At 39.8% G+C, this 19,787-nt stretch overlaps 1 protein-coding gene across 2 annotated transcripts in view; it reads left to right on the top strand.

The window, feature by feature from the left end:
- Positions 1-19,787, top strand: part of LOC136875515 (uncharacterized) — a 132,570-nt gene that overhangs the window by 86,384 nt on the left and 26,399 nt on the right. For both annotated transcript variants that reach the window (XM_067149064.2, XM_067149063.2), the window contains exons 2-3: positions 4,422-4,621; positions 15,466-15,647. In XM_067149064.2, the coding sequence (XP_067005165.2) occupies positions 4,422-4,621; positions 15,466-15,647 (382 nt within the window). The remainder of the gene's footprint in view (positions 1-4,421; positions 4,622-15,465; positions 15,648-19,787) is intronic.

Raw genomic sequence — 19,787 nt, 5'->3', positions numbered from 1 at the left:
TCGCAGACGAACAACAATGCACCGAATTTCAGTGCTTAGAATGGAAACACTGACACCAAAGGGTATATTAACGCGCTAAACAAAGTGTAAGGTAATGGGAGGGAGAGTCCAGTGACGTCACGACCACGCCAGGCTACTGCGCATCCCTCTCTTTTCTAGTTACCGTGCTATCAATTTCAATTTCATTTACTGAAAGACATATTTACGATCTTTTGATTTTTCCAAAGAGAAATTTGGCACCATTAAAAAGAGCTTGCTGTTCTACGTCTTTGGTAATATTGTGATCACAGCCCCAGGACACTCAGTAATAAGCGGAATTCGAAACCCAGTGACATGAATCATTATTTTAAGAAACTCTCTTATGTATATTGGTCGGAAATCCAACCGCGGTCGCCTTGGAAAGAAGCCAGTGATGATGTCATTCGACTGTTTAAACTTACTTGTTAATAGATGTTCGGTTCCATGGCTAAATGGTTAGCTTGCTGGCCTTTGGTCACAGGAGTACCGGGTTCGATTCCCGGCAGGGTGGAGAATTTTAACCGTAATTGGTTAATTTAGCTGATACGCGGGCTAGGTGTATGTGTCGTCTCCATCATAATTTCATTCTCATCACGACGCGCAGGTCGCCTACGGGTGTCAAGTCAAAAGACCTGCATCTGACGAGCCGAACTTGTCCTCGGACATTCCCGGTACTAAAAGCCATCTGCCATTTCATTTCAGTTAATAGATCTAGTTGATAGTTGTGTAATATTTGTTTTGTGTGCGTGTGTGTTTTTCAGCAATATTATTTCATGTTGGTTAATGTACAGTATACTATTTCAATTCCTTTAAATTTGGGAGTGAGAGAGTGTGTGTTAGCATAATGTAATATATATCCGGCTCCATGGCTAAATGGTTAGCGAGCTGGGCTGTGAACAGTGGGATTCCGGGTTCGATTCCCGGCCGGATAGGGGATTTTAATGTCGACTGGTAATTTGTCTGGCTCGGGGACTGGGTGTTTGTGTTTGTCTTAAATGGATAAGTTCAATGCATCAAATTAATAATCAGAAACCGATAGCCATTTAAAAATATATATATATTCAGAAAAATATTGTAGCCTAAATGTGGTTTAGTGTAAGAGAAGGCCAGGGGCCTAAATTCACCACTTGAAAGAAGACAAATAAATAAATAAATAAATAAATAAATAAATAAATAAATAAATAAATAAATATTGAATCAGTGTAATCGATTAGGATACTGTAACCCATCATCTCCGTACACTTGAGTATCTAAACATCCGGTGTTATTTTGGCCTCTGTAGTATTGTGTGCAATGTAACTTAAGGCGAGGACTTTAGGTAGGTGCTTCGAGACTTGAAATAACGTACTATCCAAGCATTTTTTTTAATGAAGAATGCTTCGGGGGAAACCATAGTTTGTATAGTCAAATAATTTATTTTTCACTTTACAATGTGATCATTCACACATTATTTCCTGCAGATAATCCTGTGTAATGGTTCGTCCCACCAGAAAGAATAAAGCGAAGTTCTCAAACGAACTAGCACTCAAGACGATGAGATATCGCAACCTAGCTCGTAACTCCACGCGGAGTTGACTAGGAACTGTCATCCAGCATTTTTAGATTTTTATTGGATACCGCAAGACTCACTGATGCGGCTTGAGTCAAATAATATTTCTCCCTAGTCTACGGAAGCTGTCATTGACGAGGCACGAGGCAAGGAACATCACAGGCGCGCCGCATGGTAACATTTTCGCACTTACACACGAGCGTTTCTCTGCAGTCGTTGTCGATCGCAAAAAGTGGTTCATGTGTGGTCGGTTGTCGCCGCTTTGCCGTTACCATACAATGCAGTGGGAAGAATACTTCCACTTTCCAGACGAACGCTTTCTCGAGCACACGTGAACCACTGTCGCCAGTTGTAGCCCATCCCGTCCACTGATCACAACCCAACTGTAGCGCTTTCCTTTTCACACGGGTGACATCGTTCCCTCTGGCAGTTATCATTATGTCGATAGGCTTTTCTCATAAAGTATCTGTCCTTGAAATAATTGGTCCAATTTCCTGTAGTAGCTCATGGAAATAACTTTTAGACATTCTGAAGAACTGGAAAAACTTATCCGGATGATTGCAAAGTTCGTGATATACCGAATGAAACTGTCCAAAATGTAGACGGATTTCAACAATTGGATGTAACCACATTCTCCGTCTTTTCTGCGTCGTCGTATGAGCAAAAGAAGTGCAGCCCCTTCTTCACAATTCATACTGCGAATGCCCGTTCCAGCCGCCGAACGAAATTACTCCATACGCGGTGAAGCTGGTTGGACTACAATTTTACGCTAGCCTAGCCACAAAATGCAGTCATACTGAACTATATAAATGGTCTAACCTGCGACAAAGAAGTGTATTTTGTAGTCGATAACGACGACAGGAAATCTCTCGTGTGTAAGGGCCGTTAGATAAGCACAGTTATTATACATGTAACCAGACCGCTTGGTCAAAAGCCAGCTGGACGCAACACAGCTGACTGCCATGTCTGTGAGCTTCTGCTAGCAGTGGTGGGGATTAGAGGGGGGAAGGGGCATTCTCCCCCTCACTTTGTGGAGAAATATTACATTTTTATTTCATTTTAGCCATCTAAAACCAGGAAATATAAAAAACAAATTATATAAACCCTGTTGTTTTATCACCTACCGTAATTGTTTTCTTTAATTATTTTAATATTAAGAAAATACTTTGCTGAAATACGCACATAATGTCAGTCGACGCAGCTAACCGATTCGCACAGTGCCACACCGAGTAGTGGAGACTTGCGTAGCAGCGTGTACAAGCGCGATTACTATCTGATGGTACAGAGCCTTAGTTGTGCACTGAATGAGTTCTGTATACGGAAAAGTCTATGCGCCTGCATCATGACAAAGGGAAGGAACGCGTTTATTTCGTTAGTTGCTACCGAAGTGTTCACATCGGCTCCTGGCGACTAAGTTCGTGTGACAATGCTTCATTTCACTCCCAATAGCTCAGCAGTAGTTAACCCCTCCACTACCTTCCTTCCCGTCCAAACTCGGGGCTTCGTGCAGGTTTGTACCATCAGATAGTCATCGCTAGAGGCAGGATGGTTCCGCGTTAACGATAAACGCGACAAAAATATTTTGAAGCGATTTTGAAATATATTAACGAATCATATGATTCTGGTTAAGAACTTAGTGATTTTGTTCTCGCGAATTACAGCGAATTGAAGCGACAAGTTAAGTTTAAAGCGAAATTGACTTATTTTGTGATAAGTGTGAAAATACAGCGCAATTCGTAGAAAATAACGATCTTGAAATTGTATTCTAATATCACGTGTGTGAAGGGAAACAGAAGACATAACAAGGATTTCTCATTTCGACAGAAGTAGTATATCTTCATATTAATATTATATAAAATCCCTTAATGGCATGGCCATATAGGGTGAAAGCTATGGCGATGTAGGGTGAAAAGGTAATTTCTTATGTAATCTTGATTAAGGCTATAGTATAGTTCTAATCAGGATTACATAAGGAATAATTAATTATTATATATATTGCTTCTCTTTATTTATCTATTTTTCACAGAAATAATTCACAAATTTCACGAATTAAACTTTTTATGAATAATGGGAGAGGATTAAAGCGAAATTAGAGCGATGGGGTCCGTGCTATTTCGCGAAATAACGCGAAAAATTGTTACTTTTTCGTGAAATCGAACAAAAATTAATGCGAAAAAATCATGCTTCTACGCATCGCACTTCTAGCATGTGTTGTGAGGAAGGAAAACAAGGGCACATTTTTACCAAGGTCATGAACAACGAGATATGTTTCACCCGCGCGCATTCGCCAGTCTGGCAGTTTCAGTCGGTCAATGCGTTTTTGTAGTTCTATTTATTGTCTGTTACTTGGTCAATGTGTAATCAAATACTGAAAGCTTTCTATTGTACAATCACGCCGTACTTCTGTTTGATACGTGTCTAATTGTTCCTTTGGTGAAAGTTTGTTGTATATTATTGGATCACAGTCTCAAAAAATTATTATTATCGCTGATAAGTTGGTAAACCTTTACTTCTCTGTCAAGTTTCGCTCAGAGGGTCGGTAGATGCAGAGTGGGTCTCGGCCTATAAATGCCCCCCCCCCCCTTCTCCTCCGGCACCAACACTTCTAATTCCCAATCGCCGCTACTGTGCGCTAGCAGCAGCGACATTGCAATTTACAGTGCAGAACCACCACCATCTTCTTGAAAACTGATACAGTTACAGGCATGGAACTTAGTACTGTTCATTCCTCCAGCGAATATCTATTTTAACTTGAGAGGTAACTTACACCTTGTTTTCATCAGAGGACAGTATCCCGATGATAAAGAGAAGTACTTTGGAACGTGTAAATTAGAATGTTTGGTATTGTACACAGATACCGCAGCATCACCATCGGCAGCAACAGCAGCAGCAGAGTGTACAGAACACAGTCAACACTCCGCGTCATGGTGGCCAGAGGACAGTGGTTCCTGAGGGAATTGGAGGCGTTCATCGGTCTGGTGAGCTTCCTCTACACAATGATCGCGTTCCTCTTGGTGGTCAGCTGCCTGCCCTTCCTGTTCGCCACGTACATAGGTAAGTATCTCTAGAAAGATGCTATTATCCTACGATTGCTGTTAGCATGAAGTAGAGATTGCTTAAAATACAAACAATAATTGGTGGTAGGCTGTCAATATTGTAACGGTCGCAGGGTTTTGAGGGCTTTCTAGACTTTATCTATATATACGACTATAAAATAAGAGTTGTGTCTGTGCATTGCTCGGAATTTTAAAAGAAATCGTATTTCTCTATCGGTGATGTCCACAGTAACAAGGAAATACACTTTTTTAATTTTCCGTAATTTCTGTCAGTCTGTTTGTATGTATGTATTGTCCCCGTGAAAATTGGCGATTTTATAAATATTTTACCGAGTGGAAAGCAAAAATTTTATTGTCTGCTTGAAGCCGCAACACATCACTTGGGAACTTGTGGCGAGCCGTGAACGAGTTTTTTTTGTCGTTCAGAGGGGTGCGATACGTCACCGGCAGGACTGTGTCAAGGTTATAGCTAACCACGTGACTACCTTCGCACGCGCGACTCAGCCTGTTTCTGGAATAGTCTGCGCAAATTAAAGGTGATCATCAGCCAATTACCGTCCTCGCTGAAGAACACGCCTTCCTGGGCTAATTATAAAAGGCCTTGCTTCGAGTGAATCGCTCTCTTAATGCTTAATGCTCTTCTCTTTACGCTCTTCTTAATGCTTGTTTGCTGTGAGAGACATCACATCATCGGACCACGTGGAAGGAGAAATTTCAAGACAAGTCGACGCCCGTTCTACCAGAATTTAGTCTGATAATTAGTGAATTCTGTGGAATAAAAACACCTAGGAGCCAAGTTAAGTGTGACAGTGTAGACGAGCTGTTTATATTCTGCGTGTGCTTGTTCAAAATACTTAATTTTGTCATCTCAGTTACAGCTTGTGACCAGCAATCAACGAAGACGTCTTGGAATTGAAGATCTCAAGATGAAGAATTCCGCAACTACCAACATCATTTCATCGAGGGACATCCATCGCAGAGCCTCCATGGAGCTGTAAAAATGTAAGGCGTCTCTGGTAATTGGAAGAAGACTGGCCGGAGTATGCTGAAATAACTGACTGTCGACGGGAATCGAACTCTACAAAAACTTGAGTACCTTTTTAATTTAATTTATCTGTCCTATCTTCTGTACAACTAGAGATCTTTCTTCTTAAGTCGTAGATCTATCAGTTTGCTGTAGTTAGAAATATTTCATTTTCCTACTTCTTAAGGTGTCATGGTAGACTAGGTACGTGTGAATGAGATTTTGGAATCTATTAGAGTAGACATGTAGGTTGTCTTTGACTGACTTCCCATGCTTAAGGAGCTTAAGTTTAATAATCACTGACCACACGATAAACCTACTTTCTTTGAAATATTGAAAGTTACCGGACGGAAAATTTGCGTGTACATTTTGAGTGAATAGGGTCGAACCTAGTGTCTTTTAAAATCACTTGTTGTTTTTTCATGATGAAGTCATCTAATTTTACGACATTCCAGGAGAATCAGTAGATGTAATAATCACTTAAATAATAATAATATTGATTAAAGATCGGGTAAAGCAGAAGTAAACGCTCGTGAGCCATAAAACTACTGTAGAATTCCTAAATGTGAGATAGAATGTGCTCTGTTCATGAAGGGTCTGGAATATGGCCTATCCTGTGGGATATTTGTTGCATAATTGAGTAAATGATGAATTAGTGGTGATATTGATTTATTCTTGTGTATTTGGAGCGCAAGATAGATTATAATTAGTGGAGCACGTGTTTGTGAGTGTATTTCACAGGTAGGAAGTAAAAATAATGCGAGTAAGGCTCACGCTTGCGGTAAATTCAACCTGTAGCCCACATGATGGTAGTGCTTATGGATTTTACTAGAATCTTCCATAATAATCTCATGAATTAGATGAACTTGCGCTGATATGTGAAATGTATTTCTATCAAGTGATACTCATGACTTCGATCACTAGCCACCATTAATGTAAGAGAATTTCTGTGCACGAATTATTTTTGCGAGACATTATGCGTCCCGACCATTGATAAAAATCATAACTAAAATTGCCAAGTCAGGATTCGTTGTAAATAGTGTACATAAAACGTGTTTCCCTAGTGTGAATGTGTGTGTAAGTGTGTATATTTCTCTTGTGCCATGTTTATTTCATTTAATTCTGATCTGGTTGCGCACTCGCCGTGACGCGGATCACATTCATCGTTGTGTGTTGCCTTAAGAAATAATTTCATGCCCTTAAGGGAAAGTTTAATTAAATTAAGTCAAGGAAGACTAGGAAGGAATTTAATTTTTCATTTGCGAGATTTAAAAGGAAAGATCATCTCGTTACTTTGTAAAGGCACTCGATTTGTAACAAAATTTATTTAACTAGCTCACACGTTGGTAATGTAAATTTCTAAAAATCTGAAATACTTTAAGATTAATTTGAATAGCAATGAAATGCAAAGATTAAAGGTAGAAATTTTGTCAGCCGCATGATTGCTTGGAAACATTGTAAAAATAAGTCATTAATAATTAATCAAAAATCATTACTCTGAAATATTAATGATGAACATTAGATAAATGATGCGGTGGAGAATTAGTAAGAACACGATCGTGTTACAGTGAAACAGGTTAATTGAATGATAATAATAATAATAATAATAATCAAGATAATAATTAATTAATTTAAGAATTTTGGAAACAGCTTTTCTTTGCTACTGAAGTTCATGTTAGTGTCATTAACCATTATTAAATATTGTAAATGACTAATTCAGTTGTGTACATTGTAAAGACCACGTGTTGAGGCAACTTTAAATTGGTGAAACTTTGAACACATGTTTATTTAGTTCTTTCAGTTAAATGTTTGGTTTAAAAAGGCAAGTGGCCTAATTACTTCTTTGGTTTCATTTACAGCACAGTAGAGCTGGAGATATGAACACAAGTCGCTCTAAATCGAGGAAGAAACCCGATATTATGAAAGCTCTGTTATGTTAAAGAAAAATACTAGCAAGAATATTTTGTTGTTTAATTGCTTATGTGAATAAATGTCAGAGTGTTGTTTTAATATTTCTTTTTATCCTGCTTGGTCATCAATCCTTACAACCCTTAAATGCCTCTAGAAAGTGATAGCCAACGATCGAACGGTCCACCTTGGGACTCATCGCTCGATGGCTGGGCTTAGCTCGGGAAAAATGGGGGCAGTATGTATGTATGTATGTATGTATGTATGTATGTATGTATGTATGTATGTATGTATGTATGTATGTATGTATGTATGTATGTATGTATGTATGCACGTGCATCACGAGAAAACGGCCAAAGAGTATTTAATGAAAATCGGTATGTAAAGTCGGGAAAAAAGTCGCTACAATTTAGGTCATAAATAATGTTATTCACCCTGAGTGAAATGGTAGTTTAGGGGAAGGCCTAAAGTGTAATTCTCAAATATTTGTTATTAGTGATCCTATCCATAAATACTACATAACTAAAGTTATATAATGTTAAATTTCCTATCATGTATGTCTTATACATTTTTACCGTAGGCCTACTGGTTATGATAACAGAGATATTCATGATTTTGAATTTTTGTTGCTAAGTCCATAGCAGCATCGAGTCACGAGAAAATGGGTCTACAGAATTTCATGAAAATCGGTATGTAAAGTCGGGGAATAAGGAACTACAGTCTGCCCTATAACTAAAATTATAAGATGTCCTAATAAAACAGAGTTGGAAGTTATCTAAATGTTAAGACCTACAATATAGAAAGCTCATAAAATTGATCAACAATAACATAACATTGACCATTGTTTGTTGTGATGTGCTTTGTGTCTTCTGCTGCCACTCATCTCCGATAAATGGGATTACTGTTGCGTACCGAGTATAACAGCCTGCCTACATATTGGCGGGGAGTAGGTGGGGAGTGATATAGCTCTCTTCTTGTCATTCCTCTTGTTCATAAATTTTCTTAAACTACTGCTACGTAACCATTGATTGATTCATCACAGCATTCCAGCTATTCATTCCCTACTCTGAGGCACTAGTTGGAATGAGCAGTGTGCACATCTAACGGGATAATTGCAGATGCTCTGGAACTTTGGACTGTTAGATCGGCACCGTAGACTGTTCGTTAAAAGTGAGAAAATGTGCGGCTATACATTTGATCGAGTATTTTACATAACATTGCTTTCAATCGCTACATTCCTACTTACGTCATTGTAATGACCTGTAATGACTTCAGTTGGGAAAACCACCAAGACAGCCTTTCTGAGAAATCCATAGCGAAGCACGGGTACATCAGCGTCCGACTCGTTGGCTGAACGGTCAGCGTACTGGCCTTCTGTTCAGAGGGTCCCGGGTTCGATTCCCGGCCGGGTCGTGGATTTTAACCTTAATTGGTTAATTCCAATGGCCCGAGGGCTGGGTGTATGTATTGTCTTCATCATCATTTCATCCCCATCACGACGCGCAGGTCGCCTACAGGCGTCAAATAGAAAGACCTGCACCTGGCGAGCCGAACCCGTTCTGGGATATCCCGGCACTAAAAGCCATACGACATTTCATTTTGGTACATCAGCTAGTTAGAAATAAAAAACAAATATTATGTGGATAATACATTTCGATTCATTTTTTAAAATTCCTTCATTATTCACCTTTCTCGTTTCAACTCTTTCTTTTGCACGTTTTTGCCGAATCCTAATCAAATCTTTCTTTTCCGTTATTAACTATGTTATTCTATACAACTGATCACGATGTATTCACAACGACAGGAAACCTCCAACTGAGCGCGCGAGTCAATACAGCGCCATCTTATAACTTTTTTTTTTGCTATTGGCTTTACGTCGCACCGACACAGATATGTCTTATGGCGACGATAGGATAGGAAAGGGCTAGGACTGGGAAGGAAGCGGCCGTGGCCTGAATTAAGGTACAGCCCCAGCATTTGCCTGGTGTGAAAATGGGAAACCACGGAAAACCATCTTCAGGGCTGCCGACAGTGGGGTTCGAACCTACTATCTCCCGAATACTGGATACTGGCCGCACTTAAGCGACTGCAGCTATCGCGCTCGGTCCATCTTATAACAGAGTATGTGTGTGACGTCACATATTTACCCGCCCCCCTCCCATAGCACTACAGCCCGTAAACAGCCTTGGCCGACCAAGCGACCGCTGCTCAGTCCGAAGGCCTGCAGATTGCGAGGTGTCGTGTGGTCAGCACGACGAATCATCTCGGCCGTTATTCTTGGCTTTCTAAACCGGGGTCGCTATCTCACCGTCAGATAGCTCTTCAATTATACTCACGTAGGATGAGTGGACCTCGAACCAGCCCTCAGGTCCAGGTAAAAATCGAACCCGGGGCCTCCGGGTGAGAGGCAGGCACGATACCCCTACACCACGGGCCCGGCGACGTCACATATTCAGCACAAAATGGCAGCACCAAAATGAGGCTTACTAGGCAAGATGAGGAGTGAGGTAGTTTGCCATTGCTTTCCTCAATAATAATAATAATAATAATAATAATAATAATAATAATGATAATAATAATAATAATAATAATAATAATAATAGTCTGGACCGTCGTCAAAATGTGCGGACCGCGCTGGAAACGGGTCCTGGACGGGTAATGACTACGATTGCAGTCCGGCCGCGGGTTCAGTACCGCCAAGGCACCCAAGACGACACCACGCCGGATCTGCTCAAGGATTTTATCCATATTAAAATGCTTATACGAAAAGATGGCAACGATTTAGGGACACAACTGGCCGGGTGGAATACCTGGACCTAGCCCGGGAAGTACGAAATCGATTGCTGGAAAGAAAGATTTGGAAAATGGGAGGAACTTTGCCGTAATCTCTCAGAAAACGAGTCAGATCACGAATTTTGGCGGATTCTCTCAGAAAACGATTTAGATCGTGAATTTCGGCGGATTATGTATAAAACGTTAAGCATTCAATTATAAATTTCATTATAATACCGTAGCGAAGCACGGGTATCTTGCTAGTATATATATCCATCAACCATTTCCTATTACGTCAATATGTAGGCCTACAACATTGAGGACATCGAGGTCATAGGGCTGAAACTGGGTTCAAGGAGCACCATTCTTAAACTACTGGTCACCTATTTACGACGCTTTGATGTGAGCTGGGGCATACATACATACTATGCGCCAACGTATTTCATATTTTATCTTCTTCTATATACCTTTATCATTAAAGCTTGTTTTATCTACATTATTATTGTTTATCTATTCTAAATTTTAATTAGATTACTGAATTTGAATTGTGTGCTCTTCTTTGTCAGCGTGGCAACCTCAATCGTTTGAGGAATAATAACTAAATAAATAAATAAATAAATAAATAAATAAATAAATAAATAGAAAATTAAAATTTGGATTGCATGCTTCGAAATTTTTCCCTGATCCTTCGTTTCTTTTTCTCTTTCGGATTAGGTACACAAAATTCGAAAGTAAGTTTAGTTAAATTTTGTCTGTGTGTGTTTGTTTGTTTGTTTGTTTGTTTGTTATGACGTCATGGGAGACTGAATTTCTCGAAACTTGACACTTAAGTTGAGATATAGCCGGGTTGTACATTAGACGACATATTACTTGACTATTATACAGCGGTGTAGCAATATTAAGAAGGTCAAAACATCAAATTCCGTGTTAATAACAGCTTAACTGTAAAACTGTACATACTGAAAATTGTGTAAAATAAAAGGTATGAACTTTATGTTTCGGGCGTTTTACTGTGCGAGGAATAATATCGAAGATATTCGTCATGATTACATTTCTCACGAATATACAAAGAAAACATGTCATAAGTAATAAATTGTAACTGAAAAAAGAAAAAATATATTAATTACAGAATGTCACGATTCGTTCTTCACAGTTTCTATCAAATCACCAAGATTTGTTTCTATTCCAATATCACTGTGTATATAACAAGGAAACTCCACGGTCTTATCGGTTAAATGTCCAGGAAGATAATAAGGTGACTACTGCACCTGATCAATACCCACACTGAAGCTGTCAGTACTATTCTAGAAGAAATGTTTCATTTTACAGGTAGATTCGGTTATTAATTAAATGTTTCCTTTTTCATGTGTTTTCGAATGTTCATTAATCTTGCATGAGTTTTTAAAAGAACTTAAAGGTTATAAGTCGGAACTGAAAATAAAATGGATTTCGTTTTCACAAATATCTAAATACCTCCAAAATTATTAGTTGTATGCAAAAAGTGTAACTAGCAATAATTATAGAAAACCTAATTTCCAAACACTTATATCTGATATATTTTTACCGTATGGGCTATAACAATGGAGATATTCATGAATTTAGATTCTCTTAGTATCGCTGACGTGGTCCGGCTCCATTACTAACTGTTTAGCGTCCTGGTATTTGTTTCAAGGAGATCCTGAGTTTGGTCTCCCGCTTGGTCGAGATTTCATCCTTCATTAATTAATTCCTCTAGCTCAGGAACTGGGTATATCTGCCGCCTTAACAAATAAAATTCATCATACGCAGAGCCACATCCTCATAGATGTGCAGGTCGTCTACAGCCGTCAATTCGAAAGATCTGCACCAGGCCTCTCTGGAGGCCATACGGAAAAAAAGAAAAATCGCATATGTGGGAGAAATATTTGTCAGTCTTCATGGCACCAATCTAACAGGCGATTGTGGCGGCTTTTTTCGTGATCGTTTTGTAAACTGCAAAACCACGTTCGTTAGGCCCTATTGATGAGGAATATACTGAAGATGACTGTCAATATAAATACCATCTTATTCTTCTTCTTGTCGGGCTGAGTGGCTCAGACGGTTGAGGCGCTGGCCTTCTGACTCCAACTTGGCAGGTTCGATCCTGGCTCAGTCCGGTGGTATTTGAAGGTGCTCAAATACGCCAGCCTCGTGTCAGTAGATTTAACGGCACGTAAAAGAACTCCTGTGGGACAAAATTCCGGCACCTCGGCGTCTCCGAAAACCGTCCAAAGTAGTTAGTGGAACGTAAAAACGAATAACGTTATTATTAATCTAAGGCACGGCCTCTCAAACGCCCCAAATCTCACACGTGCAAATCGAGGTGCAGAGACTCCGTGCACAGTGGATCGGTCCGACTCGGCTTGACTCGGATGGTGTAGTGTGCTGAGAGCGACGAAGCGTTCGGTTATAGACGGCTTGTTTATCAGTGAAATAGATAAGCGCAAAACAACAAAATAATCGAGCAACCTGTTTCGAAGAAAGCAAAGACTTTCGAAAGTCCATTTCAGTCGAACTGGGAACTTTCGTATTTTTTAAATTTATATTTTTGTCAGTCGTGACGATAAAGTCAAATGCTTAATCCGTGGGACAATAATTATGCGATAAGTTAATCAAAAAGATATATTTTCCAATACAAAGGCCTTGCTCAAATTCTACGAGAATTTGTCGAAGGAAGATTTTCCTAAGCTGCATCGAGAAGCAGCTAAGATTATTTCTATGTTTGGTTCCACATGCACATGTGAAAGGTAATTTTTCCTGTTTTGACTTGTACGAAAACTAGATTGCGTGCGAGTAGGCCTATTTCTGATTGTAATGTAAAGAAGGCTCTCAGAATTGTTGTCAGCCGGTCCCTTGTTCCAGGCTTAACTGGTATCATTGCAACGATACAGGAAAAGAGGAGTTAGAGAAGATAGTCTGCTCAAACCAAATTGAAAGAGTGCTTTAACACCGCTAACGTTGTCCCATACAACAGTGTCACCGCTCACCGCACATAAACATTTCGCAGTGAGGGGAGGATCAGCGGGGAAGGTGGAAAAGGCGAAGGCAGGCCGAACGGGTGAGACAGGTGTAGGGGAAGTGTAGTGGGGGTTTGCACTGTGGTCAACCTAGTGAAGTCGTCTCCTGCACCTTGTAGTTCACGGGCGCATGCACTCTGAGAGGCCCTGATCTAAGGACAGGATAGAAACGTATATTTATTAACGTTGCATTTCAATCCCTAAAAAATAAAATATATTAACATTAATTTTCTTGTACTCTTACAGCAAGGCTCTTTTAATATGTAAAGTCGAATCTCGATATCTGAAACCTCCATTATTCGAATTTTCAGTATCTCGAAGTAAATCAAACTTCTCCACCGTTTGTCCTGTTCTTCACGTGAATTTATTTCTCTATTACTCGAAATTCGGTTACACGAATTTCTCGAAGCAAACATTTCGTCCCTTGAAGCACAAAATATTCTGTAACTCGAATTTTGTGCAACACGAACTGTGCAATACGGCATTTTTTGTTTGTGAGGAACAGTTAATAAGTAAAGAAAGGGCTACAGTGATGCTGGGAGGTAATATGACGGGAACCAAAAAACTAGAATTTCTAGTGATCGGAAAATCGGCGAAACCTCGCTGTTTCTCGGGTGTGAATGAATTACCGGTCACGTACGAAAGCAACTCACGAAGTGGCGGATGACAAGCTCCATTTACGAATCTCGGCTGCGTGGTTTTGACGAAAAGTTTCAAGGTGAAGGGAGGAAAGGTTAACCGTAACAAACAGAAGGGAATAACGGTGTTAACAGAGGTATGTTTGTTTCACTACTGTATGTACCTGCCTTCTAAAAAGTTACTATAAAAAGGGTTATAATTAAAGTGATGCCGTGAAATAGAGTTTGTTTGTATATGTTTTAAATATTCTTGAAAATAATGTGTTCGCTATAAGCCCGTAGATACATATGATTCAATTATGTGCTTTTATGTGGTCAAAAACGGTATTCGAAATTTCGATACCTCGAAATCAAATTTAGCTCCCGAGGTGATTCGAGATATCGAGGTTCCACTGTATGTAGATTGCACCGAAGTATCTGCTGTGTCTGTAATGCCTGTTGCTCACGGTAAAATTTTCTGTCAAATTTATTGTACAATAATTTAATTTTATAAAATTTCTGTTGCTCGCGGTCAAATTCAAGTTTTATAAAACCTTTGATCAAATTTTTATAAAATAGGACATGTTCTATTCCGTAAAATTAATTTTACGAAACGGACCAATCAGCGAAGCTGACATCACCATGATGCTGGCGCTACATCGTGAGAAGATTGTGAAGCTCGATTGTAAACAAACAAAATGGCAGGATCCGGGTGGACTAAGGAAGCTGTTAGTGTTTCACTGGACGAATACCAGAAATATCCTTGTTTGTACGAAGTTAAAACGTCACTTTACCACAACAGAAACGCAAGAAGAGAGGCAGAAAAACAATCGCCTAATTCTTATATGAATGCTGGTCATCTAACCTCAACTAATTTTCAACCAAGGGCAGCAATCCTCTACCTTCTTCTCTTCTTTTGATTCAATCCCGAGTCCAGCATTTCCTCTCATTTCTTTTTTTCCTTTTTACCACTATAGGCCTACAACATATAATTGCAGGTAAAGCAGCAAGTTTTGCTTTGTTTGTTGAAACCATACTCTCAAACACACTGTAAGTTGAACAGCTGATTCTTGGTTTGAAAGTTTATCGATAGATGGCAACACATACACGTCTCAATTTAGAAGTGAGTTCATAGATGGCCATTCTGATGCTTCCACCGCTTCCACGGATTTTATAAAATAATGTTACCGTGAGCAACACAACGTGCTTTCACCAAATTTTTATAAAATTAATTGTACAACAAATTTTACGAAACATTTTACCGTGAGCAACAGGCATTATTGATAGGTTTTATAGAATTTGTTTGAGGGGCTCAAATTTGTTTCCTGCATTTTTTCCCTCATATTCTTTACGCCCCTGCCTACTCTGTACAACTGTATGTATCTTTCATGATTACTTGTTATCTTTGTAGGATAATATTTAAAATGTGTATCTATATCTTGTGTTTCCAACAACAGTACATAGACTTCCTCTGTTTTTGTTCCAGTTGTGAGGACAGTACGGGGTGTGTGGTTTCGCTTCCTGAAAGGGAGGTTTCCAGAGCTGGAGTTCGTGAAGAACACCTCAGTACGGTCTGCGATCGACACAAAGCGCAACCAGGGCCTTATCACCGTGTTACTGCAAGTGAAAGGTCGCTGCGATAAAGAACGGTTGCGTGCTCAGCTGCGGGTGAGTCTCAGATAACACCAGATAACAGTGGGAAACGTTTAGCGCGCATACTTGTTATGGCTACACGGAGGCTGGATAAGGAACACGTAACATAAAACGCCTCCAATTAATGTCTATTTTGTACTGAAAAGCTTAATGAATTTGTACAAGGAATTTGTTAACTCGAGATCTTTTTTGCTAGTGGTTTTACGATGGCATAGGAAAGGACTAGGAGTTGGAAGGATGCAGCCGTGGCCTTAATTAAGGTACAGTCCCAGCATTTGCCTGGTGTGAAAATGGAAAACCACGGAAAACCATCTTCAGGGCTGCCGACAGTGGTGGTCGAACCCACTATCTTCCGAATGCAAGCTGATAGCTGCATGATTCAAACCGCGCAAGCCTCTTACTCGGTGCTATTATTATTATTATTATTATTATTATTATTATTATTATTATTATTATTATTATTAACAAATGCATCGCAATTGGGAAATATCCCGGTGGTAATGATAGTGGTGGTAGTGGTGATTATTGTTTTAAGAGGAAGTACAACTAGGCAACCATCCTCTATATAACACCAACCAGAGAGAAAAAATGGAAGGGTTCCGACACTTCGAAAAATGAAGGTATCGGCCAAAGGAAGACAAGGGCCGCGAAGGGCGTGAAAATGAAAGACTCCCTAGACCTCGCAAACCTAATAGCGTCGGGGTCGGAAAAGAACAAGAGTTGACCAAGGGAGGTCGGATAGGATAGATGAAAGTGAGGAGCCTGGCACAAGTAAGTGGAAGCAATGCCAGGACTCAGCGAGGGGCCCCGTGGTCGCCAACCGACGCTCCATAGTTCAGAGCCCCTGGGGCTGGTAATGATAACTTACAGTAGTGTGATAATAAAGTTTAGACATAATTACCCAACAACAACAACAACAACAACAACAACAACAACAACAACCAGAGTACAACAAGCAATTCCATGGAAAGAAAATATTACAAGAAATGCTACTTGTTTAACATTCTAAATCCAGCATCATCATAAAGAAATTCTCACACAACTTTAGTATTTCCAGTGCTTAACACTGCGCTCTACAGTACTACAGGTTGAGCTTACCTCTAGCTTAACATTAAAACACCGTCATATACAAATTCACACGTATCTTAAGTATTTCAAAATTTTACATTATGGCTTACAATAGATTGAGCAGTCCAATTGCTAACTATTATCTCAGCATTGTAAATACAGCACATTCATATACAAATTCACACAGGCCATAAATAATCCAGATGCCTTAATACTACAATTTACAGTGGGTTGAGCGTTGCATTACCGTGACACCATCATATACCCAGAAATGTACACACAATGCTGGAATCTGTTCTTGAAGCATCTTACAGTTTGGGAAAAGGCGCGAATACAACTGCAGGTAATTCATTCCAATAATCAATTCCCCGATTTACAAACTAATATTTACCATAGTTAGTTTTCTGCGATCTACCTCTTCCTTTATGCGGATGATCTGTCCTACTTATGTAACAGGACTTTTCTAGTCGACTGCTCACCTCTCCCCAAGCTGGTTTATTCGTGTAGGTATTATACATGGCAAAAAATCGTGTTCGTTTCCTTCTAGTCCCCAGTATATCTCACCCGAGTTTGTCTTATCATACTTGTTACAATATTATTATTATTATTATTATTATTATTATTATTATTATTATTATTATTATTGCTAGATTGTTCATTCGGCCCACTGTGTTGTGAGGTAAACAGAACCTCAATAAATAAGACCAAAAATATAATCAGGTTCGGAAATTCAGAAAGGTTTCGAAGAACTTGTTCCGGGCAGTGAGATTGCACCGCCGTAAGTCGAGGTCACTTTCAGTGAAAATTACCGAAGAACCTATCACCAGAGTGTACCGTGGAATAGATGACTGGCACTTTTAAGGTTTGATGCTACTACTACACATGCTTTTCTTTTTTCAAAGAAGAATCCCCTCTGGACCTTGATCTCCAGCGGATAACCTGCGTCGCGCTCAACCGCGTTCAAACTGGCCTTGGAAGACGTGAATCATTGCGTCATAAATAGGGTATTCGACCTTCTCCGTGCTGTAACAGTGTAGAAAGGAACCAAACACCAACTTAGTTTTGAGTGGGATAAATGATCTTTCGCTGGTATTATTAATGATTTGATCACTTTATCTGATAAAATAATTATATGTGGTCAGCTACCGTGAGAAGGGTATTTCGATTTAATGTCATTTCGGCTTCCTACATATCGGACCTTATCTAACGAGGCTTCAGTAGTGGCTGGAGGTGATGGAATAATAAATGTGACGTTTATATTGTGTGATCTTATCATGTAAAAAATACAGGTTGAGCCAAGCGAGGGACTGCCCCGGGGGATTTTCGTGACAAGTCAACTGGCACATATCTTACTTTGGACGAAACGAAAGGCAAGTTACTTAATCAGTACAATTTACAAGTAGCCAATAATAACTGCAGTAAGAGACGAATGGCATCGTAATGGGCACTTTTCACGTAAATAATAACTTACTAATAATAATAATAATAATAATAATAATAATAATAATAATAATAATAATAATAATATTTAATCCGTTTACCGTTCAGGGTTGGTTTTCTCCTCGGACTCAGCGAGGGATCGCACTTCTACCGCTTCTAGGGCAGTGTCCTGGTCGGATACAACAGGGGAGGTGGTGGTGGTGGTGACTATTGCTTTAAGAGAAATTACAACTAGGCAACCATCTTCTATATACACTAATCAGAGAGAAAAAATGGAAGGGATCCGACACTTCGAAAAATGGAAGTATCGGCCAAGGGGCGTGAAAGTCTCCCTAGACATCGAATTCTCTAATACCGTCGGGGTCGGAAAAGAAGAAGAATTGACCAAGGGAGGTCGGATAGGATAGATGAAAGTGAGGAGGTTGGCACAAGTAAATGGAAGCAATGCCAGAACTCAGCTATGGGATCCGTGGCCACCAATCCACTCTCCCAATTTGAGAGCCCCTGAGGCTTCTTACGACAGGCAGGGGATACCATAGGTGTTGTTCTACCGCCCCCACCCACAGGGTAAATCTGGGAAGGAGGACTAGTACCTCGCCTAGGCGGGCTCACCTGCTATGCTGAACAGGGGCCTTATGCGGGGATGGGAAGGTCGGAAGGGATAGACAAAGAAGAGGGAAGGAAACGGCCGTGGCTTTGTTAGGTATCATTCCGGTATTGCCTGGAGGGGAAGTGGGAAACCACATAAACCACTTCGAGGATGGCTGAGGTGGGAATCGAACTCCCTCTACTCAGTTGACCTTCCGAGGCTGAGTGGACCCCGTTCCAGCCCTCGTACCACTTTTAAAATTTCGTGGCAGAGCTGGGAATTAAACCAGGGCCACCGGGGGTGTATTTTATATCATTTCATTTTTATTTTATATTCTATAAGAAAAAACCAAGCTGTATATATTTTTTTATACAAATAAAGACGTTTCGCTGACATAATTTACCCTTCATACAGATATCGGGGAAAAGGGGGGACCGAGTTTCCATATGCGAGAGTTCTCGCAACGGGTAAGCTAGCTGATTAAAACTCAGCAGTAAGTTGTCGAATATAATAGGTAGAGTAAAATGGATCGTCGAAATTGATTCACAGGCAGCCTAAATGGCATCAGAGCAAACCAACTGCACGTCGTATTTGAGGTCATGCACTTCTTCTTTTCTTCTCCTTCTTCTTCTATTATTATTTCCCTTTCTACTGCTTTTCCCACATTTGTAAGGTACCGGGTGCGAACTGTGTCGCACATGTTGATTTGGCCCTATTTATGACCGGATGCTCTTCCTGATGCCAACCCTATATGGATTATTATTATTATTATTATTATTATTATTATTATTATTATTATTATTAAATGATCTTGTAACATGACACAAATGAGAGGTTTTGACTAATTTGAAGCAAGTCAGTTGTTGATATCGGGAAAAATCAACTGAAAATTTAAGAAAATATACTTAACGTCGGCAAGACTGAGTACCTAGAGTGTGGGATACAAGGTAACGGTTCAATTAACACTGACAGCGTTGACATACTCAAAACATCTTAATTTAAATATCTGAGATTACTTGTCCAATCGAATGGTGACACGCTCCCAGATGCTCGAAGCA

The sequence above is a fragment of the Anabrus simplex genome, chromosome 6 (assembly GCF_040414725.1).
Source record: "Anabrus simplex isolate iqAnaSimp1 chromosome 6, ASM4041472v1, whole genome shotgun sequence".
NCBI lineage: Eukaryota > Metazoa > Arthropoda > Insecta > Orthoptera > Tettigoniidae > Anabrus > Anabrus simplex.
This window is presented reverse-complemented; position numbering and strand designations above follow the sequence as displayed.